Source organism: Cheilinus undulatus, linkage group 16 (assembly GCF_018320785.1).
Source record: "Cheilinus undulatus linkage group 16, ASM1832078v1, whole genome shotgun sequence".
NCBI lineage: Eukaryota > Metazoa > Chordata > Actinopteri > Labriformes > Labridae > Cheilinus > Cheilinus undulatus.
In genome coordinates this window covers 44,519,076-44,543,273 of record NC_054880.1, presented here as the reverse complement: position 1 = coordinate 44,543,273, position 24,198 = coordinate 44,519,076, and the positions used below count along the sequence as shown (strand labels likewise).

General features: G+C 40.7%; 1 protein-coding gene across 1 annotated transcript; it reads right to left on the bottom strand.

Moving 5' to 3' along the window:
• Positions 1-975: 975 nt before the first annotated feature.
• LOC121524016 (sodium-dependent neutral amino acid transporter B(0)AT1-like) lies at positions 976-22,821 on the bottom strand. Its single transcript, XM_041809175.1, has 12 exons — positions 22,594-22,821; positions 20,086-20,226; positions 19,812-19,949; positions 18,257-18,438; positions 15,507-15,617; positions 15,284-15,396; positions 14,267-14,395; positions 10,943-11,099; positions 10,664-10,868; positions 10,405-10,564; positions 2,032-2,194; positions 976-1,878 (listed from the first exon to the last, which is right to left on the bottom strand). Exons 1-12 carry the CDS (start codon positions 22,790-22,792, stop codon positions 1,726-1,728), a joined length of 1,851 nt encoding a protein of 616 aa, XP_041665109.1. The 5' UTR covers positions 22,793-22,821; the 3' UTR covers positions 976-1,725.
• Between the last annotated feature and the right edge of the window lie 1,377 nt (positions 22,822-24,198).

Here is a 24,198-nt window from a genome sequence, read left to right as displayed (position 1 = left end):
AAACAATGATAACACCTGAACAGAGGACGATGCAGATCTGGCAGATTGCTTCATTAAAATACTTGATTTTTCATTCACACCACTGTAACCAGGAATGTTTTGAGCCCTGATTTGAATGTGCTAACTGTTTTGGCACATCTCAGGGGCTCGGGCAGTTGGTTCCAGAGATGGGGCGCATAGTAGCTAAATGCTGCCTGTTTGGTTCTTGTCCTGGGTACAGTCAGGAGACCTGAGGCCGTTCAGAGATTTAAAAACAAGTAAAATTTTAAAATCTCTCCTTTGTGGTACAGGAAGCCAATGTAGAAAGAAGTCTTTTAAACACTGCATCAGTCGTACTGTAAGTAAATGCACCAATGCTTCTGTATCGTTCCTGACAAATAAACTGGTAAATAAATAAAATTGAAGCTGCACAATGAACTGGGGCTGAGCGGTGTGTCTAGGAAAGCAGGTGTGAGACAGGGGCGGTTTTAGTCATTTCAAGGCCCAGGGCAAAGACCAATATGAGGCCCCTCCCCCTTTAGCTAAAATCATTGATAATGATTGGAGAAAAATAGAAATTTAACTCCTTCCTTCTTGGTCTACCTGTGAACTCTTCAGCTGACCCTCAAAATTCATCACAGCAAATGAGGAAAATCCTCGTCTTTAGATTGCACAAAGAAAGTTAGGACTGTATTTTTAGGGACACCAAGCTAAAATAAAAGCGGACAGGCTAATGTGTGGAAACTCCTCAAGACGACTCAAAATGAGGCTCAGTAGTGTGTACGGCCTCCACGTGCCTGTATGCACTCCCTACAATGTCTGGGCGTGCTCCTGATGAGAGATCAGGATTCTAGGGGCCCATGACTGACAGGGGCCCAGAGAGGCCCCTAATATGATTATAATACTGACAAAATAATATGACACTCAGTAATAAATGTACAATCACACATGTATTTTATTTACATTGCATTGGTAACACTAAGTTTATTTGTTTTGGAAACATTTCTACATTTCTCAGAGTATCAGTCTTGCAGCAAATAACTGAATCTAAATGAATTTCATTGTATTTTCAGTGCTTCCCCTACCAAGTAACTGTCATGTTGTACTCTTCACAAATATGGGAATGATTGTCAAAAAATCATTAAAATGCATAGTTTTATGTAAAACAGGATCAAAACTTGTGAGGGGGCCCAGTAAGGGTTCTTTTCATGGGGCCCAAATCCCTGACGGCGCCCCGTCCACACTTACGATAAGTTTATTCAATGTGATGTGAAGTTATTCAGGAAAATAATAAATGGGAGAGAAAAAACATGTATCAGCAAGGAGAATAAAGGACCCACAAGTGCTGAAGTATATTTGTCTTTTTCTGAAATTTACAAATATTTTATACAACAAAAAATCTTTTCAGGTTAAAGTGAGAAGAGTAAAACATATCCAGATACAGCACTATAAAAACACAGATTACTGGACTGAACAGCATCTACTGGACAAGTACTGGGCTTTAATTTTGCATAGATTTGGACAAATGAGTGAAAAATGTTAATTCAAACACAAAAATATCCAAACAAGTTTAACAGTTGAGGAGCTGAGACCTGAGGCAGAGGAGCTGGTCAGAAGGTTGGGGGTTTGATCCCGTCATGCTGACGTGTCCTAGGGCAAGACACTTAACTCCAATCTGATGGACTCTTTACGTGGCAGCTTCTACCATCAGGGTGTGACTGGGTGAATGCGACCCATGGTACCCATTTACCTTTCACCATTCCCCTTTTTGCAGCAAATACAGATCAGTCTACCTAATGCACATGCAGGAATTGTAAGACTGGGAATTCCTGCAAGAACAAAGATGATCACATAGATCCAGACAGGGTAAGAAACTGATGCCAGAGCTGGGAACTTCTCCTGTGAATCAAAACACAGTGTGATATGTGCATTAGTACTCAATTAAAGTTAAATATTAGAGAGTCCTTATTACCCTCCATCCTCTACTTAACATTTCTCACCAAGAGCACACGAGGCATCATGGATGTTTTATGTAGTATCTGGTGTACTTACAGAGCTGGGATCCCAGACTAAGTAGGTGAGCTCTTCTTGACCTTGTGTAACCAGATAGAAAACTAAAATAACCAGAACCACTACAGGGCTGATGAATCTCCAGGAAACCTGCCAGAAGATGGAGGGTTTATATCCAATCATGAACTTGATGTCCTCATTGAACCTGAAACACAATCAGAACATTTCATTAGTTTGAAAAAGTCACGGAGTATTTCATGAAGATGCTCCTCTCACGGCTCATTTATGCTTCCTCCACTCTGAAACAGATCCAGTCATTTTAGGAGAGTTAAAAACATCTGGACGGACATCCACTTCCTTTGCTGCTGCTCTGTCTCATCTCCATCCAGCTGGTCAGCTAATTCAGGGGTGTCCAAACTATGGCTCAGGGGCCAACCGCGGCCCATGGAGCAGTTTTAGCTGGTACTAAAGTACCTCATTAGTGCGTAAAGCCTGTGCTTGACTGCCTTATACATCTTATTATTCAAACCTGGTCATGCTGCTGTGCTAATTTTGTAAACAAACATTTTGATGATAAGAGTTTGTGGACAAGCTTTTTCCAGTTTGATCAGTAGACTGGAATGGTACATATATTGACAACAAAGGCAATGAATACAGATGAAGACAAAATTCCCCCCCACCCCATGATATTTAACAACTGTTTTGGACAAAGTGAGACATTTTTGACAAACCTTTCCAAACATCCTAGTTTTATTTTGGAGGCTTACATTATTTAACTTTGCACACAGTAACAACATTTTTCTGCAAAAAACGATCAGAGGGGGGGGCGCTCGTGAGCAGCGACATGTAAAGACGTGGGTTTACGAGCTCTGCATGGATTAAAATTTAAATATTGTTTTTTCGCTCTCACTCAGTCATAAAGTCAAAAAGGGCATACTACAATGTGTTTGTAGTTGTATAATTTAAAAAACAGACGTCTCCTGAACCGTTCGGTGAGTTAAAACGCCTTGAAATTCCAAAACATTCAAAGGCCAAAACAGGCCCAGAGGCCTTGGACTCTCCCGACCCTGTATTCCCGGAAACCCCCGAGAGCTTGTCGGACGTGGACGCGATAATGATGGCGCTGAAGAGAACGGAACAAAGTGTGGTAGACAAGATCGGTACGTCCATCGCCTCATTATCAGGTGAACTTAACAAATAAACAATCTCTCGAGAGACATGAGGACGGAAATTGCCGGAGTCCAAAATGAGATAAAAGCATATGCTACACGGATCGACAGCCTGGAGGAAGGAGCTAACAGCTATGCTAACAGGGTCGTGGAGTTGGAAAATAAAGTTATGTCCCTCACATCAGAAGTCACTCGGTTGACGGCTAAAACCGACGACCTCGAATGTCGCCAACGGAGAGACAACTGCAGAATAATCGGCGTGGAGGAAGGTTTTGGAGACACGCGACCTGAGGCAGCGGTGGCTAATCTGCTGAAAGACACCCTGGACCTGACCTACACACCCACGCTGGACAGAGTGCACCGGAGCCTGCAGCCTAGACCAAATGGTGGAAATCCCCCGAGGGCTTTAAGCATCAAATTTCACTATTTCGTGCATCATTTCACTATTTTCAAGAAAAAGCTGATGTTCTTCGCAAGGCTCGAACCCATGCACAAGCAAGCACATCGAAGCTAATCTTCGGCCTCGGGAGACAGAGGGTGAGTGAAAATGACTTGTTAATGGGGACATTTGGACAATGCTACACGTTGATAGAGACTCAGTGAACTACTTATAAATATACTGAATCACCTCACTCCCGGAGTACCTTCTCCGGGGCAGCAGCAGAGGCTCACACAGAAGAAAATGCGTTATGTTGTAAGGACCAAAGACTTAATTGCGCCGAATCGTTGTAGGTACAATGATTTGTCATTTATGTGCAAATAAGCGGCTTTCTGATTCAAATTATGGTAACAAGAAGGGGGACCTATTTTGTGTTTACTTTTTAATGACCGCTGATAATATTAAGGTATATGACAATCCTTGGTGAACCAGTCCTCCTGATATTTTATTTTATTTTGAGCTCTTCTGAGTTCTCTGGAATTTTTATTTTAGCTTAAAGAGGCGTATATAAATATATTTTATTTCAGGGCTTACTCATTTATTTTGTGATGCTGTCTGCAGCTGTGGATTTTGAAGGATGGTTAAATTTTGTTTATATTTAATGGGTCTCATCAAGGTGTAGCCATCTGAAAAACAATTCAAAATTGCCACATTTATTGCCAGTTGATCCATGTAGGGTTCTGTTGAGAGTTAAGAATAGATCTCATGTGTTATATGCTAGGAAGTAGGGGGACTATTTGTAGGGCAGTCTCATGTTCAAGGAAGACCAGCCCAGGGATCCAGGACAGCAAGGGGAGGTTTGTATCTTTATCTGGTATGTTTTCTTTTTCTTCTTTGTTTTTTCTGATGCAGTATTGTAGTTTCATTATGACTCATTCTGATATAGTACTCTGCCAGTGGATGTATTTATACAAAGCCTTTTCATTACAACCCCAGTCTACAAATGGTTTCTGAAATAGAAAATAATCAAAAAGGTGCAATATCCTTTGTTAGCTGGAATGTAAAAGGACTGAATAATCCGGTGAAACGAAGCAAAATGCTGACTCACCTTAAATCACTCCATGTGGACATCATATTCTTACAAGAGACACATTTGAAGGTTGCTTGTCAGGGGAGGTTGAGGTGTAAGTGGATTGGACAAATTTTCCATTCAAATTTTAATTATAAGGCCAGGGGGACAGCTATTCTTATCCGGAGAGGGATTCCATTTGAACTTACCAATACTATTTCAGATGTTAATGGACGTTATGTCATAGTTGTGGGTAAATTATTTAATACCCCCCTCATTTTATTTAATGTTTATGGCCCAAACTGGGATAATCCTCAGTTCTTTAAAAATGTCATGTTGCATTTACCTGATCTGAACTCCCATCAGTTAATTTGGGAGGATTTTAATTGTGTCCTTCATACACATCTAGACAGATCGAATCCCAATCCAAGTAGCTCCCTGTCAGCTTCAGCAACTGTTGTGAATTCTTTTCTGCATTCCTACGGCCTGTGTGATCCATGGAGGAAAATGAATCCCACCACCAAAAAATTTTCTTTTTTCTCCCCCGTTCATCACAGTTACTCAAGGATTGACTACTTTATTGTAGATAATAAATTACTACCTTTGATTTCCAGCTGTCAGTATCATAGTATAGTTCTGTCTGATCACTGCCCTGTTCAGATGGATATACGGTTTCCAGATAATATAGCTCCCCAGCGTATCTGGCGTTTGGATCCCCATTGGCTCTCATGTAACCAATTTAAAACATTCCTCCATGAACAAATAGATCTATTCTTTGAAGTTAACAATACTCCAGATGTTTCATGGGGGGTTCTTTGGGAATCATTGAAATGTTACTTAAGGGGACAGATAATCTCTTTCATTACTCACAGAAGCCGGCAACGCAGTAAACGACTAGACGAATTAAGCCATAACATTGCTGAATTAGACAAAATATATGCTGTCTCACCTACACCGGATTTATATAAGGAAAAGCTGCTGCTTCAGTCTGAATACAACAACCTTTCAACCTGGCAGACAGAAAAAGCTTTACAGAAATCTAAACAAGTTCATTATGAGCACAGTGACAGAGCAGGCAGGCTACTTTCTCTTCAGCTCAAACAACATTCAGAGGAACGCGCCATACCAGAAATTAAGGTAGATCCTAATACAACCTCTCACAACCCCCAGACCATTAATGATCAGTTTAAACATTTTTATTCTAATCTCTATCAATCAGAGACAGAAAATGAGCTGACTGAAATATATGCATTCCTTGATTCATTGGATATCCCAAAAATAAGCCCTGAAGCCCAGGCCTCCCTGGAAACCTCCATAACGTCTGAGGAAATATTGTCTGCTATTAAAGCAACTCAGAGTGGGAAAGCACCTGGACCGGACGGGTTCCCCATTGAATTTTATAAGGAGTTTGCACCAAAACTTGCACCTATTCTCAAGTCTGTATATGAGGAATCTCTTTCGTGCGGGAAATTGCCACAGACCTTATCTCAGGCGATAATATCTGTACTGCTGAAGAAAGGTAAAGATCCCCTAGAATGTAGTTCATATAGACCAATAAGTTTACTTGGGTGCGACTACAAAATATTAACCAAAGTTCTTGCACGTCGTTTAGAGACAGTAGTGCCCTCAATTATTGATGAGGACCAAACAGGCTTTATCCCTGGACGTCACTCCTTCTTCAATATGCGGAGGTTACTTAATGTGCTATTATCTTCCCACTTAACCCTACAGCCAGAAGTCATCCTATCTCTAGATGCTGAGAAGACGTTTGATAGGGTTGAGTGGGATTATCTTTTCGCAGTGTTGGAAAAGTTTGGTATGGGGCCAGTTTTCTGCAAATGGATCAAAATTTTATATTCTGCACCTGTGGCAGCAGTCCAGACTAATCGGGTGATATCTGAATATTTTATGCTCCATAGAGGTACCAGACAGGGCTGCGGTTTATCTCCATTTTTATTTGACATTGCAATTGAACCCTTAGCAATCGCCGTAAGGTCAGAAGATAAAATCAGGGGTATAACTAGAGGTACAACCTACCACAAAACATCTTTATACGCAGATGATCTGCTTCTTTATTTGTCAAACCCATCAGAAGGTGTGCCACACCTGTTAGATCTACTAAAGAGATTCGGAAAGATCTCAGGATATAAGATAAATTTAACTAAGACTCTTCTCTTTCCGGTAAATGATTTGGCCAGACAGTTGACTTATAACCACCTACCCTTTAAAGTAGAAAATGATACCTTCAGTTATTTAGGAATCTCAGTGGCAAACACAATAAAGGCCCTTTTTAAACACAATCATAAAATCTTATTAGAACGTACTAAAATCGACTTGGATAGGTGGTCAAAGCTCCCTATTTCACTGGCTGGCCGAATTAATTCAGTGAAGATGACAGTAATGCCTAAGTTTCTTTATTTATTTCAGATGATACCCATTTTCCTCCCTAAGTCCTTTTTTGCTCAACTAGATCGTCTTGTCTCTTCATTTATATGGAATAAATCCACAGCAAGAGTGAAAAAATCTAATTTAGAGAGAGCTAAATCAGAAGGAGGTCTGGGCTTACCTAATTTTTTACACTACTATTGGGCTGCCAACATTGCCAAACTCAATTATTGGACCACAGGGTTCGCTGGCAAAGAAGGACCCCTTTGGGTGGACATGGAGTTAAAATCAACTCTACCAGTCTCTCCAGTTTCATTTCTAACAGCGCCACTATGTGCTAAAATCAATAACCAGAATTTGAATGTCAATTTGGTTGTCAAAAACTCAGTTAAAATATGGGACCAGTTCAGGAGACATTTTGGCCTTAAAGGTATAAATAGACTTTGCCCTATTATGTTTAACCACCTCTTCAGACCGTCTCAACTAGACTCAGGATTTTCATTGTGGCGTACAAATGGTCTTGTTTTCTTTAAGGATTTGTTTAATGAGGAAGGCTTCCTATCGTTTATTTCACTTTGCCAGGTTTACAATCTGCCAAACTCTCACTACTTTAGATATCTTCAGGTGCGCAGCTTTGCCTCCAATTTTTTTTTGGGTTATCCTAACTACCCCCCAGAAGATATATCATATTTAGTACTCAACATTGACCCATCCAAGAGAGGTTTTATCTCTAAACTATACAACTTGATCCAAAAAGAGCTTTTCCATAAATGGGAAAAATCTAAAATTGCCTGGGAGGCTGATATTGGGGAATCCATTCTGGATGAAACTTGGGAAAACATTATTTCTAAAATACACACTTCATCCTTCTGTGTTCGTCATGGAGTCATCCAATTTAAAGTGGTGCACCGTCTTCACTACTCCAATGATAAATTGGCTAAGATATATCCAAGTGTTGCCCCAGCGTGCCCCCGGTGTCAGTACTCTCCAGTTTCCCTTTGTCACATGTTTTGGTCTTGTCAATCTCTATCCAATTTCTGGATCCTGGTTTTTCGTTCTCTTTCAGCAATAGGGAATGAGACTATTAATCCCAACCCTCTGACGGCGATCTTTGGAATAACTGAAGAAGGTGTAAAGCTCCCCACTTCCTATAAAAATGCTATAGCTTTTGCGTCTCTGATTGCCCGTCGTCTCATTTTGCTTAAATGGAAGAGTAAAACCCCTCCTACTTTTACTCAGTGGATTCGTGAGGTCATGATGTTCTTGAACTTGGAGAAAATCAGGTATTCTGTACGTGGATCTGCAGAGAAATACAATAAGACTTGGTCCCTATTTGTAACACATGTCAAAACTTTAACACTGCTTTGAGATATTGGACTTTCCTGTTGCCTGGTCACTGTGTATGTGAGATTTCGGCTGTGGGAAATTGTGAGACATGGTGCGTCATTTGTTGTCTGGTGGTACTGGACAGATGGCACAATTCTGAGCATCAGTTTTGTTTTTGTTTTTTGTTTTTTTTTTTAAATTTTATTTTTTTTAAATTTATTTATTTTTTAAATCTTGTTTCATTTTTCTCTTATTTAAATTTGTTGTTTGTTTTTCCTTTTACTTGTTCTATTAATTATTTGCAATATATATTATTATTTTCTTCCTTTTATCTGTTTAATTTTTGGATTTTTAGTTTACATACTCCTGTTATTTGCTTCCTGAAGGGTGAGGGTGGGGGTGGGGGCAGGGAACTTATGTCATGATCTTCATTTTGTCATATGTTTTGTATATGTTAAAATAACAATAAATAAAGTTATTAAAAAAAACAAAAAAAAAAACGATCAGAGTCTGAATTATTGATGCTTATAGTCAGTTGTGTCTCCTCTTTTAAAGGATACCAGCCAGCAGTCGTTTGTTGTAGTTTTAGACCTTGTAGACACAGAGATGAAAATGATATATTACTGTTTCATTTTGAAAAAGTTTTCTGTAAGTATGGGATCCTTTCAGCAAATATCCGCATAAACATGAAACCACGTGAAAACAACAGAAAACACTGTTGTATGCCAAGCCTGTAAGTGGCGTTGTAACGCTGCCACAGAAATGCGCCAAAAGAGAAAAGTAAATGACGGGAAACTGCCCCAAACTTTCTCCTGGTTGTTCCTCTGGTTGTTCTCTGTGGTGGATTTAAGAACGTCTGGTGTGTGCTTGTTCTAGGTGGTAGAGGAGCATCAGATTTTGATGTAAAAGTCGTAATAAGCTAAATAGCTTCAGCAGCACGAACACAACACATGAAACACTGATGAGACAAAAAACCTACGTGTATGCTCCTGAATTCATCTCCATGTGGATGGGGCCTCAGTCTCAGTCACGTCGTCTGAGAAAACCCACCCATTTCTCTTTGGCAAATCTCTCAAGCTCCTCCAGATTTGATGGCCTTGTGGCATTTGGCCTTGGTCTTCGGTTCACCCCACAGATTTTAAATGGGATCCAAGTCAGGGATTTGTGCAGGCCGGTCAGTTACCTTGGTCTTCTGGAGGAAGTTCTTTACCAGGAAACACATATGATTTTGGATGTTGTGTTAGAAGACAAAGCAATGACCCAGACTGCTTCAGGTTTTCTTTCAAAATCTTTACATTTCCTTCTCTCTTGAGTCCTTCCATTCTTCCAGACTCACTGAAGCGTCCCCACATCATAATCCTCCCACCACCATGTTTCACTGTGGTAACGGTGTTCTTTGGGTGATACACCTCTGCCTTCTTTCTCCAAACATCACCAACGTCTCTGTGGCCAAAGAGCTCTAGTTTAGTTTCATCTGACCAAAGGACACGCTTCCAGTGTTCATGATCCTTGAAAGTTTCTCTTCTGCAGAAGGGTTAGGGTAATGGTCTGCTTTAAGACTACAATCCCTGGCTAAGTTGTCCACTAAAGTCTTGTCAGTTGTTCTGAGGTCTTTCGACACAGTTTTCTTTCCAGTCTTTGAAATCTCTCTATTCCTGTCTCTTCCAGGCTTGTTCTGGACGGTGTAGCTCTCTTTAAATTTCTTGATGATCCTTCACACTCTTTGCACATCACTCTCCTGCTTTGTGAGCATCGAAAATTATTATTCTCAAGTCTAAACTGCCATGATGCTTTCTCCAGTGACAGCTCAAACCCTTACCGAAGTTTGTATACGAAGTAAATTTGAAGATAACTTTCAGTTTTAACTTAAGTAACCATTACAAAGTTAAAGTTCATCATTTCACAGCAATGGTTTGTGCTATGGCTCAACGAAAAGGTTCTAATAACTGAAAACTCCCATAGACACCCAGACAAGCGACCAGGATGTGGTAAAATGCAAGCTCACCTCAGTGTTTTAGGACTCATTCCTGAACCGCCCTAGTCCATAAGGACAGCCTGTTGCTTTAAGAGCTTGAATAAGCACTCACCTGTCTATGCCGTAAATGTAAACGACCACTATCATCTCAAAAAACCCAATGGTCAGCAACGGAACAGATCCAGCAAAGTTGTCAAAGAGGGTTACCCAATAAAACCCAGAATGCTGTGCAAACAAGAGGCAGATGAGGAAGGAGACAACACAGGTCACTCCTGAAACACACGTGCACATTAATCCTTAGTTAAAAGACAACAGCAGTCAAAGAAAGAGGTTTGATTAGGAGGTGATGGCCACATGAGCTCATCAGTTACCTGTCAGTGCTTCATGGGGCCACTTCTTAGGGTATACTTTTAGGTCTTTGAGTGGGACCACCACCCCTTCAATGTTGCCAAAGAGTGTTGAGAGTCCCAAGCAGAAAAGCATGATGAAGAAGAGGACAGACCAGGCTGGAGAGCCAGGCATCTTAGTGATGGCTTCTGTGAACACAATGAAGGCCAGACCAGTCCCCTCCACTCCCTTCACAAATACACAGAAGTCAGATAAGCAATAGTACTTTATTATTATCACTTTATAATATGCAGTATGGTCACCTCACTAAGAAGAGTGTGCAGGTTACAAGGTTTGATGTCCAACCCAAGGATGATATCAGGATACGAGGAGTTGAGGTGATGAAGAGCCGGGTCGTAGTTGTTTGGAGTGATGCTTTCTTCAGGAAGGTCAAAGGCGTTTAAAAGCATCATGATGTTACTAAGGAGAAAAATATCACTAATTAGTCCTTAGGGCACTAATCATCAACTGGTGGCCCGGGGGCCACATCAGGCCCCCCAAAGCTTCCTGTCCGGCCCCCAAAAGATCTTTAAATTCAGAAAAGGAGGAAAAGAAGATTTTAAGAGTATCCTTTTGCTTTAAATGTCTGCAGCTGATAAATCCATCCCACAAACAATTAACATTGAAACAGTTTTAGAATGACTAACCATCTGATCTGTTTTTACAGAAATTTATTGTCAAAATTAGTCCATATTTAAAAAATGGTTAAGGTTGGCAGAAGTGTTGCAAAAATTGGCAGAAAAAAAAGTTGTAAAAAGAGGTTAAAATGTGTCAAAAATGGTAAAGGAGGAAAAAAGGGGCTAAAGGTATAAAAAATTGGTTACAAATGACAAAAAAAGTGCAAAAAAGTAAAGAAAAGGGTTAAAAAGTGGCATAAATTGAAGAAAAGTGGCAAAAAATAATAATAGAGATGCATAGAGGGGATAAAACATTTAGAAACACTGGGTTAAAGGCGGTTAAAATCTTTCAAAAATTGGGTTAATGAGGCAAAAAGGGGAAAAACGTATCAACAATGGGTTAAAAGTGGGAAAAATGGTTTTAAAGTTGCAAAAATTGTTGAAAAACATGTAAGAGAAGGTGTTAAAGAGTGGCAAAAATGGATAAAAGAGCGGCACAAAGGGGATAAAACATGCAGGAAAAGTGATTTAAAGAGGGTTAAACTCATGCAAAAACTGGGTTAAACAGGCAAAAAGTATCAAAAAGGGGTTAAAAGTGTCAAATGGGTTAATACTGGTGCTAAATGTCAATGAAGAGGGCCCATTCTCTTGGATTTTCAGGGGTCCGGCCAATCCTGTTGTCAGGTCTGTCTCCTTGTGGCCTGCTGCATCATAGATAACAGGGATAGATCTCACTGGTAATGACTAAAAATGTCCTGTAATTTAAAGAAAAATACAAATACTACTACAATATTATTTCAATCAGACCAAAATGTTCATTTAATTTTTGTGTATTTGAAAGTCTGGCCCCCAGAGTTTCTGTTGAGACTAAATCTGGCCCTTGTGCAAAGGTACTTGATGAACCCTGCCTTAGGGTTTATACTTTTCAGGTAATTCTAATAATAACACTAGTTTTAACATAGAAGGACCCCTGGGAGCTCAGGTGTTTCTATCCTCATGGTAAGATTAGGTACAATAGTGAAGGGCTCTAATCCACAGTAATGTTTGCAGTCTAGTTCAGACCCAGACTCCACTGATGCATGTTCTGTGTTATAATAATGCAGTGCATGCACTGGAAAAGATGGACGAATCAGCAGAAGAATCCCAGAAAGAATATTACACAGCCCCCCCTTAACCAGCTAGCCAAGCAAGAGATGTTATTACTAATATCTATGCATTTAAATGTATTTTTTAACCATAATTTTCTGGTTTATGAGCAATATCTTTACTTGCATTACTTTCAGCGCTGGACTATACCATTTGGACATTTTTAAGGGAGATGCAGGAGCCCCCAGTATTGTATTTTACTCTATTTGATACAAGTTTCAGTCTGCTGACCGATTCATTTAGTCACTTTTGATTCAATAATGACACTGCTTACTAGGGCTGAAACGATCCCTTGAATTATCTGAGTGATTTGATTAAAAAAATCCTCGAGGCAAATTATCTGCTTCGAGGATCTGCCTCAGTCCAAATTCAAGGCCATGGTGGTTGTTTTCTTCAATATTCAGGGGATCATTTTGGAGGAGTGGGTTCCAGAAAGATCAGAAGTGAGTCAACATCATTACAAACAGGTTCTAGAAAAACTGCTAAAATTAATCAGAACAAAGAGACCACAATCGAAAAAAGGTTTCATTTTTCATCAAGACAACACTCCAGCTCACACTGAGCTCTCAGTAAAGATGTTTCTGCACCAAAAACAAACCACAGTGTTGATCACCCTCCCTATTCACCTGATCTAGCACTGTGGGACTTTTTCCTGAGATCAGATCTGAGCTCAGAGGAACACGTTTAGAGTCCGTGCAAGAAGTTAAGAACCACGGAGGTTCTGAGACAGAAGAAGACCTGCTGCACTGATCTGATCAGTGAAGACCTGAATGCAGCAGTGTGTCGATGCAGGAGGGAGGAGATCGTAGGAGAGAGACACTGAAAAATGTTTATGTTTAATAAAACTATGTTACAGCATATTAAAAACTTTATTAAGAAGGGCGCTGCACATGATAGTGATAAGAAGGAACATTGCACACAGTAGTAAATGCAATGAAGCTCAATACAGAGGAGAAATTTTGCATCCAATAAACATTCAAAATATATTTTTCCAATTATAAAACAATATTGTTCCATTCTATATACAGGGAAGCAAAAAGCACTCCATCTCCTTAGTTAATCAATAAACACTGAGTCCATAAACATTACAAGTGTTTATCATTAGGATTATGGTCCAAATGAACTAAATTCTCTTTTTAACCACATTAATCACCTGTTATTTTGTGCTATGTTGTTAAGCTAGCTTAGCCTAGCAGCAGCTAGATGCTACTCACTGTAGCACATTCCTGTTTCCACAGTGACACAGCGCTGCCTTTGAATGTTTCATTTTTATTTCAAAAACTCAGACGAGGGCACAGATGGCCTTGTGGTCACATTGCGCACCACTTACGGCCCAGATTCAAGTCTAGCCTGTGGCACCTGTCCTGCATGCATCTCCCCCCTCTCTCTTCCCTGTGTCAATACAGGCATAAAAAGCTCCTAAAATATACCAACTCAAAACAAATTACAAAGTAAAAGCATAACCAATCACAGTCTTGAGGAAATATAAATTTTAAGGGGGCTTCTTGCACACAAAAAACAAAGTGGAACTCCTGAAGTGTATAAATGCTGTTAACAAGGATCACTGGATACTTGAAAGTCATTTTGTACATGCAGTCCTGCATATTCCTGAATGCATTACCGTGTTTTTTTTAGAGTATATTTCTTTGCATTCAAATCAAGAAACCAGTAAGTATTGCTTTATGTTGTCAATATGCACTAGAATATTTGTCTTTTAAAATAAAAATGATAAAACATGAGATACATCATCTAAACTTAGTGGTTAATTTAATTATGCAACAGAGATAATCAGGACTTTTTCAGTCAGAGAGTGTTGGTACTTACCTGTTGACACAGCTGTCATATTTCTCTGTGGCCCTGAAGCCAATGATGGTGTAGGTGACCGTGGCAGCGTAGATGGATGTCAGGCCAGTCACAACCGTAAGGATCACAGCATCTTTCAGACAGTTGTTGCTTTGTGGGTAAAGACAAACAGATGTTGAACTTGTGTCTGTTCTTGTTTAAAGCTGCAGCAGAATGAACTTTGCAAAGGTTTGGATTGGTCAGATTCCATGTCTGTCACCAGGCAGATCCAACCTGGAACGGCTGAGGCAGTTCTGAAAGCGGATCTGATCAATCAGCGTCGACTGAGGAGAATGAGGCGGTAGCTATGAACGGGGTTAATAATGGCTGCTGCTGGTGTAGCGATTACCTCGGATGTAGCCAAAGAATAATGACGGTTTTACTGGAACTGGGCACTGTTTCTTTATGGTAGCTTTATCTGGACTTGGCCACATTTCTTTATTCAAACAAGAGCAAAGACATCCAAAGAACTGCACAGAAAGCCTTGCACATCAGAAAAGATGTTTCTGCTCTGCTTTAGCATGAATTTGCTCCAGTGACAGGCAGGATTAGTCGTTTTGCACGCCATTAGCGATGACTGTCTTCAGTGAAGCTGTTAGCTCAGATGTAGCTTTAGCACCTGTTTTAATCAGATCTGGACAGCATTTCTTTATCAAAAGAGCAGAGAGAAACACACTGAGTGTTCTGTACTTTTCCCAGCATGACTTTTATCCCACAACAAGCTCCACCATATATGATCTACAGCAGCACCTGCCAGGTTACTACCAGAGCTGAGCATGCCTGCTGCCTCATTTTGTCTTATCGCTCTGATTGGCCTGCAGACAAAATGCCCGTAACATCAGAATTTTCTAAGAAGACGTAGCCTTCCTAACTACTTTCTATGGGGTTAGGGTTAAGATAAATCCTATGAAATGGATATATGAAGCAGTCTATCTCTCATATCAGGTCAGACTGAACTACAAATAAGCAAACACCCCAAGCTTTGTCCGTGTCTCTTACTGAACAGGGTTGTAGCTTGAGAAGGAGATCAGGCCTCCCCATGCCAGACCAAAGGAATAGAAGACCTGGGCGCCTGCATCCAGCCAAGTTGTTGGTTTAATCAACTCACTGACCTGGAAAAGTGACAAACACAGAAATGGTAAGAAGTTATTTAAGTCGAGAGAAGGAGAACCATTCTTTTAATACCGTTGTTAGTTTTTTTGGAAAACGTTTTGAAAAGTACATCAGGTGTGAAGAGGAACTTGATTCCACTCAGTGCTCCTTTAAGAGTCAGCCCTCTGATCAGGAAGATGGCCAGCACGATGTAGGGCAGGATGGCTGTGACGTACACGGCCTGAGGTGACGACAAGAGGAAAAGGATGAATGATACTGAGCAGGTTACAGTCAGTAGTGCTGTGTGTCACAATTGACTCTTTGCTAAACCAATCTCATGGGGCTTTAACAGTTATCTTACTGAAAACAGCAGCATGCAGATCAAAAGTTCCACGGCATGGGGATTTAAACAGCCCAGTTAAGGTGGGATAACAGGTCACTCATGATCCTATAAGACAGTGGCTTCTAACCTTTTTCTTTAGGGCCTCCCTTACTCCTGTCTGGAGGTGACTGTGGCTCAGTCGGTTGTCCCATGATCCGAAGTTTGTGGGTTTTGCTTCGTCAGTGGCATGTAAATGGTTATGGATATGTTTGAATGGGATTAGCTAATACTGATGGCCAATTCTCAATTTCTGCCATCAGTGTGTGGATGGAGTGATGGGGGGCAGGTGTGACCTGCATTATAAAAGTGCTAAGAATAGTCAGACAACTAGAAAAGAGCAAACACTGCGTTCCAAATTATTTTGCAAATTATTTGTTTTTTCCTGATTTTCCTAAATAGTCGAGCAAATGAAGGTCATTATAATTTTCAAGTCATCAACTGTTAGAGCATGATTCAGATTTTATTGAATAAACCTCCCAGGGATAACAATTTTTTTAAAAAATAAAAATACTCAAAATGCACTGTTCCATATTATTAGGCACAACAGAGATTCAGAACATTTTATAGGTTGTAAAGAAGTGAAAATGGTCATTTATTGAATCTGCAGCATTAGGAGGTCATATTTACTGAAATCAAAGCTATTTCAATCAAAAACATCTTAACAGGCCAAGTTCATGTTAACATAGGAGCCCTTCTCTGATATCTCCTTCACTATTCTTGCATCCATTGAACTTGAGAGTTTTTGGAGAGTTTCTGCTTTAATTTCTTTGCAGGATGTCAGAAATCCTCCCAGAGCTGCTGTTTTGATGTGAACTGCCTCCCACCCTCAAAGATCTTTAGCTTGAGGATGCTCCAAAGGTTCTCAGTAGGATTAAAGGTCAGGGGAGGATGGGGGATAGCAGCCAATGACACAGAGGGATTCTTTGCAGCATGAGAAGGTGCATTGTCATGCATGAAGATCATTTTGCTACTGTGAAGGAACTGTTCTTCTTTTTGTACCATGGAAGAAAGTGGTCAGTCAGAAATTCTATATACTTTTTCACACCTTCAGGGACCCTAAAGGGGCCTACCAGCTCTGTCCTCATGATTCCAGCCCAAATCACAAGAGTCGGTGATCCAAAGAGCCCTGAGACACAAAACTATCCATGAGTTTCACTGAAAATAATAAAAACTAAATGTTTATGACACTAAAATCAAATTTGCATAATAATGTGGAACACAGTGTATGACATTTGAAAATAACTAGCAGCATAGAAGAAAATCAGACCAGATGAAGTCCTGGAAATACTTGTGATTTTAGCATAAAAATTATTATTACCATTTTGGTCAAGAAAAGACATTTCTGTAAACTGGGGTTGTCCAACCACTGTTTTCATTTGGGTTTAAACTATTAGTTTTTTAGTTTGTTATTTCAAGCAGTGCTACTTTGTAAACTAGGATTTTTTTTTTTTTTTGCTAAATTTATGACTTTTAATACTCAGAAATTCTGTTTTTGGTTTCTTGTAATTACATGATTTCATGATCCCAAACATTTTCCTTTTTTCAAAATTTCTACTTTTTTTCAATTGATCTGATCCTCTTTTTTTCCTTTTTAATTTTTTTCAAAGTGCTTTCAGAATGCCACAATCAATATTTCTAATTGTGATTTTGAAAAAAAAAAAAAAAAAATACGCTCATCTTATTTTGACAACCTTAGGACAGACCAGCCCCCCCCCCCACACACACACACACACAGACCCCAGGTTGGGTTAGGGTTGGCAGCCCTAACCCAGGAGAACCAATGGTATAAGAGGAAGGAGGTGTAAGAAAAAAAGGTACAGACATTGAAAATATGATCTTGTAGGAAAGTGCCTCTGAGTGACAGTCACCTGTTCTACCACTGAGCTAATGGATTACCGCTGATGATTGTGTAGTTTTTGCACAAAGCGAAGATGACACCTGAAAAAGCTACTACACATATGTATAAGAAACAACAAATCATGGAGTACTGCTCTGACAAATAAACATGTTTGATCATAGACTTAATGAAGCATAAATGATTCAGTCAAACTGATGCTAAAATAATAGCCTGCTGCTTTCCTTCTTAGGTTTCCCAGATTTCCCTGAACTGAACAACGACTACCGAAGCATCTGGAGCAACTGAGCTGTCACTCAAAAGCTTGTTGGCCAATAAGGATAAACCCCAGAAAAGCCCGCCCACATGTTACATTTATGTTAGAACTGAAAGCAAAACACAAGAAAAGCAATCAGGCCGTGCAAAACAGAGGAGAGCAAAAGTCTGATCACTGAGAAAGAAAAACAGGAACTGTGCACAGAAACATGGATGTTCAATATTTAAAGACTAATCATTTGTTTGCAATTTCAAATTTGTACTCTTGATGTAATTTTTTTTTTTTTCGCTTGGATCACATTTTTTTGTTCTCAAATATGTTTTATTGTTTGATACTAAATAAGTTTGGTTTAAATCTTTCAAACTGCCTCTGACTGAAGGAACAAACCTTGCCTGAAGTGTTGATGCCCCTGATGCAGCAGATAGCAATGACAGACCAGGCAGCCAGCAGGCAGAGAACCATGGGCCACTGGATTCCCCCAGAATCAGCTATAGAGGCTGAACTATTCAGAGTCACTCTGTAAAAGAAGTAATCCACAGTGGAGCTCTGCTGACACTCTGGTACAAAGCCTGTGGGAGAAAAATAGACATGTATTAAAATATAAGGAGTCTTTGGTTATTTTTGCACTGCAAACAAGTCAGCTGGATTAATGCTGAGAGGACAATTTATGACTTTTTGGGTGCATCTTTGATAGTTAAATGGTAAATAAGACATATATAATACTGAGTTTCTTAAAACATGCAAGATATACACCAGCCACTTTATTAGGTACACCTTTCTACTACCAGGTTTGGCCTCCTTAAGCCCTCAGAACTGCCTTAACTTTTTGTGGCATAGCTACATTCCTCAGAGATTTTGGTCCGTAGTGACATGACAGCATCACATAGTTACAGCAGATCTGTCGGCTGCACATCTATGATGCAAATCTCCCGTTCCACCACATCCCAAAGCCGCTCTTCTGGACTGAGATCTGGTGACTGAGGAGGAGTACAGTGAACTCATTGCCATGTGCAAGAAACCAGTTTGAGATGACCTGAGCTTTGTGACATTTTTGTGCTTTGCATTATGCTACTGGAAGTAGCCATCAGAAGATGGGTACAATATGGTCATAAAGGTGTGTACATGGTCAGTATCAATACTCAGGTAGGCTGTGGCGCTTAAAAGATGCTCAATGGGTACCACAAAGTGTGCCAGGAAAATATCCCCTACACCTTTACACCACCAGCATCCTGAACCCTTGATGCAAGACAGGATGAATCTGTGCTTTCATGTTATTTACACCACATTCTGGCCCTACCACCTGAAATCAAGACTCATCAGACCAGGAAACGTTATTCTAATTGTCTGTTGTCTTTAGCCTCAGTTTCCTGTTGGTAGCTGACAGGAGTGCTACCTGGTGTGGTCTTCTGCTGCTGTAGAGATGGTACTGCAAACTTTGGTTGTAACGAGTGGTTATTGGAGTTACTGTTTTCTTTCTATCATCTCAAACCAGTCTGCCCATTCTCCTCTGACCTCTAACATTAAAATTTTCATTCGCACAACTGCCACTCCGTAAACCCCAGAGAAGGTTGTACGTGAAAACCTCAGTAGGTCAGCAGTTTCTGAAACACTCACACCAGCCCGTCTGGCACCAAAAACCATGTAACCTTCAAAGTCACATAAATCCCTTTCCTCCGTCACGTCTGCATGCCACGTGATTGGCTGATTAGCTGTTTGTGTTAACAAGCAACCCAACAGCTGTACCTAATAGAGTGGCCGGTGAGTGTATACCGAGTAAACGTAGCTTCAAGTTTAGCCAGCATTTTCTATTTTAGTTGAGCCAACTTGAATATGTAACTGAAGAGTAAACATTTTGACATTTTAGCTCTGATCATTTCCACTAAATGGGCCCTAACCTCAGTAATGCTGCGACAGTGTTTACAGTGAGCGTCTCATACAATACCTGTCCCATTTTCATTGAGAGGGCACTGGGTCCAAGGAAGTGGGCTTTGAAAGGAATTGAAGAGATACCAGAGGACCCAGGCTATCAAGGTATTGTAGTACAGTCCAATCAGAAAGGACACCAACATGGAGCCAATACCTGGGAGACAGAATCATGACCTGTGACATCACAGTTACAGGTGATCATATGCCGAGTATTTACTTCTGGGTCCTTGAGGTTCATGCTGTCCTTTCTATTTGTCCTTTCTTTCTTTCATAGCGGCAAGTTCACTCACCAATACCAATCAAATAAGGGTTGATGGCCCTCCAGACACCGATGCTGCCTTTCCTGAGACGCTGGCCAATGGCAAACTCCATCAGCAGGAGAGGCATTCCCTCCAGCACCAGCAGGATCAGGTAGGGAATCAAAAATGCTCCTGGAAAAAGTACATAACAGGTGTTCATGGGATTTGTATTTTTACATTCTGTGCATACGTTTATGCAAAGACGACATCAATGAAATTGCCTAAATATGTCAGTTTCCCACTTCTGTTTCCCTCTAAGAACTCTGTGCACAGTAAAAACACAACAAAATTTTGTTTGGCAGTCTCCTCTGTAGCAGCAAAAAATATCAAGCAATAAATAGGGTGCAGTGTGTCGCTCTGGGGTGGGGGGGAGTTGAGCAGTGCCAGTCAGAAACTCTATATACTTTGCCGAGGTCATTCTCACACATTCGGGGACACTAAAGGCCCAAACATACTCGGACGGAATGTACGCAGAACGGACTCTGCAGAGGTCCACGCAGACTCAAAGCGGACGTCCGCAAGGCCTGTGCGCACAAAGCTCAAATTTTACAACCGCGCGGACTCCGCTCTGCATACAGGTGTCACACAAAACACTGCTCAGCGTGCATTTTTCACATCGACCCGCATTAAATGTGACACCGACCTGCATTTTGTTCCGTGCAGCGTTGATGGGTGAGTGGCGACTCCCAGAGTGGAGAAGGAGTGGGGCTAGGCGCCTAACTAGATCATTCAAGTTTTCACATGTCATCTGGGAGTATTGAAAATGTTTTTCCACGTCAATACTTCGCATGTCCTTTACCAGCATGGCATACTCCCCTTCCTCGTCTCTGACAGAAACATGTAAACAACGCGCAAGGATTGTGGGAAATGGATTTCACGGAAATTTCACAGGAAACTACTACGCGGCAGTGCACTCAACTATGGAACCTCTGATGACTGAGGACATTCCGCGCGGAGTCTGCTCCTCTCACAGTACGCTCGAGTATGTTCGTGCCTTAAGGGGTCTACCAGCTGTCTCCCTATGATTCCAGCCCAAAACATGACTCCGCCCCCTCCTTGCTGACATAACAGCTTTGTTGGGACATGGTGGCCATCCACCAACCATCCACTACTCCTCCATCAGGACCATCCAGGGTTGCACGGCACTCATCAGTCAACAAGACTGTTTGAAAATGAGTCTTCATGTATTTCTGGGCCCACTGCAACCGTTTCTGCTTGTGAGCATTGGTTAGGGGGGGCTGAATAGAAGGTTTATGCATGACTGCAAGCCTCTGGAGGATCCTACACCTTGAGGTTGGTGGGACTCCAGAGGCACCAGCAGCTTCAAATACCTGTTTGCTGCTTTGTAATGGCATTTTAGCATCTGCTCTCTTAATCTGATGAATTTGTCTGTCAGAAACCTTCCTCATTATGCCTTTGTGCTCTGAATCAGCCACAAGTTTCTTCACAGTACGATGATCATGCTAACATTTTCCTGAAATATCTAACGTTTTCATTCCTTGTCCAAGGTATTTCAGTATTTGAGGCTTTTCAGCAGCAGAGATCCTTTTTCTTTCCCATATTGCTGAAACCTGTGGCCTGCTTAATAATGTGGAACGTCCTTCTTAAGTTGTTTTCCTTTAATTGGGCTCGCCTGGCAAACTAATGATCACAGGTATCTGAGATTGATTTCAGTGATCCAAAGAGCCCTGAGACACAAAATCACCCATGAGTTTAACTGAAAAACACAAAAAATGAATGTTTATGACACTAAAATCCAGTTTGCATAATAATTTGGAACGTGGTGTATCTGCCCTGATGCTGGTCATGGTCGGGGGTATGTAGGCTTTAATGCATGCTAGCACAAGCCTCACGAAGCATCATCTGCTTCTTGTTAATTTTTTTCAGTATTGCTGGCTTCATTTAAAATAGCTGGTTCATACTGGAGTCTGCTCTGGGAATCACTTTGGCCCAGATTGGAGAGGTTATGGCTTATTTTTCACTAATATTAAGAAATAATTCAGGTTGATTTTTATCCTCATAAAACAGTGATAGAACTGCATTTTAAAGCAAACATTTAAACGTCATATTGTATTAATATTTTATTCTTCTGTGGTTGCACACTGGCTGATAATTGGACTGTTTTACTTTGTGAGGTCTGGAGTTAATAATCCACCAAAAAAAAGCCAATTAGACATTAAAATATGCACTGTTTAAGACTTCATCGCTGACTTAAACAGCTGATCCAAGGTTGGCGTTTATACGCCATGACAAAGGTCAGCTTTGAGAATCATTGATAAACCTGAGCATACCACTGACATGTTGCTATGAATAAGTAATGTATACCTGTTAGTCTCAGGTTCAAAGTTCCTCTTATTTTCTCAGAGAGAAACTGTAAACTTCACAATGAGATTTTAGTAATACAGGGTTTAAAGTCGCTCTGTATGAAGATGCATAAAGATCATTTATGTGCATAAAATCACAGTAAATCCACAGGCGAGTAAACATCTCTCATCTTACCTCCGCCATGACTCTGACATAAATAGGGGAACCGCCATACGTTTCCAAGTCCGATGCAGAAGCCCACACAGGTGAGGATGTACTGGGCTTTGTTGTCCCACTTTGGCCTGCCTCCGACCTCCTCCTTCTCCATCTTCTCCAGAGCTTCATGGTCCGGGATCCGGAGATCCAGTCCTGGGTTAGGAAGTACTAGTCTCATGATAAGCACAAGTGCACTGAAGCAGAGAGGTAGTGTTGGCTAAGGGAAAGTCTTTGTTGTCCACATGTGAGCGCCTTGGCATGTTAAAGCTCATTTATGAGGTCTAACTATCGGCAGCAGGCCAAAGAGTAGTTACAGCACTCTGTGTACGTCTATGAATGCTACAAATGTGTTTGGAAAAGAAGAAGAAGAAGAAAGGCAAGAATTTTCTAAGTCACTCTAACTAGATATTTATATCTGTGATATCTTACTGTGATTGTTGTGGCAAGAGTTGGAGCCTTCTTGTGTTATTTTAGCACAAAAACCTTATGAGATCCTACATAATAAATGTAATCAGCAAATACTTCTTTAAATATTAGATGTTCATCTTGCTTCAGAACCAGACTGCTGAGATGATTCACAAAATCCCAGATCCCGGTAACCTGACACGCCAGATGGATTTGTTTCAAACATCCACCTGGTAAACCTCCCATTGACAGTGTTTGGGAAAGGGCAGAGCCTTTGAAAAGAAACTCGGAGGGTGATTGGATGAACATTCTTTCTGTCACATATCTACGGGCTAATCAGAGCAATAAAACACGTGACGTAGCCGCGACCGAGGAGTAAACTCCATAGGGAACTGAAAAACACAAAGCATGGCGACTGTAGACATGTCACTACACGACTTTTCTCCTTTTTGAAAAGAAAACAACTCACTGCTGTTCTTTGTTCTTCTTTTAACGAAGAAATGTCATCAAGGTCTGATAAAACTGGCACTTTAGCAGCATCCATGATAATCTCTTCCGCCGTAATTACACCAGCCCCTTCTCACTGCTTGCTGCTGTCACGGCTCTGCCGTGCCCGAAAGTACTGCCCCTTGTCACTGATTGGTCCTGTCACTTTCTAACCAGGCCCAAACTGTTCAGATGAGAGCTTAACAAGATGGATTCACCAGTGAGAATCAAGGAAACAGACGAATCCATCTGCTTTGCAAGGTTATGCTGTCAGAGGTTTGTATAAAAACTTAAAAGAATAATCTAGTAAAATCAGGAAGAACAGTTAGGATTAATATAACCAGTTTTATTACACCTATGTGGCCTATACCGGTCTTAATTACCTCCGCCAAGGAGGTTTTGTGATTGGATGGGTTTGTTAGTTTGTTAGTTTGTTAGTTTGTTAGCAACATAACTCAAAAAGTTGTAGACAGATTTTGAGGAAATTTTCAGGAAATGTCAGAAATGGCATATGTTTGAACTGATTAGGTTTTGGGACTGATCCAGATCACTGTCTGGATCCAGGAATTTTTTTAAGGACTCTTTACTATTGGGAGATAGGGCTAATGGCAGAGCTCTGCGCTATTTCCACCTCACTCCAGGAGATGGCGGACATGAGTAACTTCAATCCCAGCAGCATTTTTGGGTGTGTTT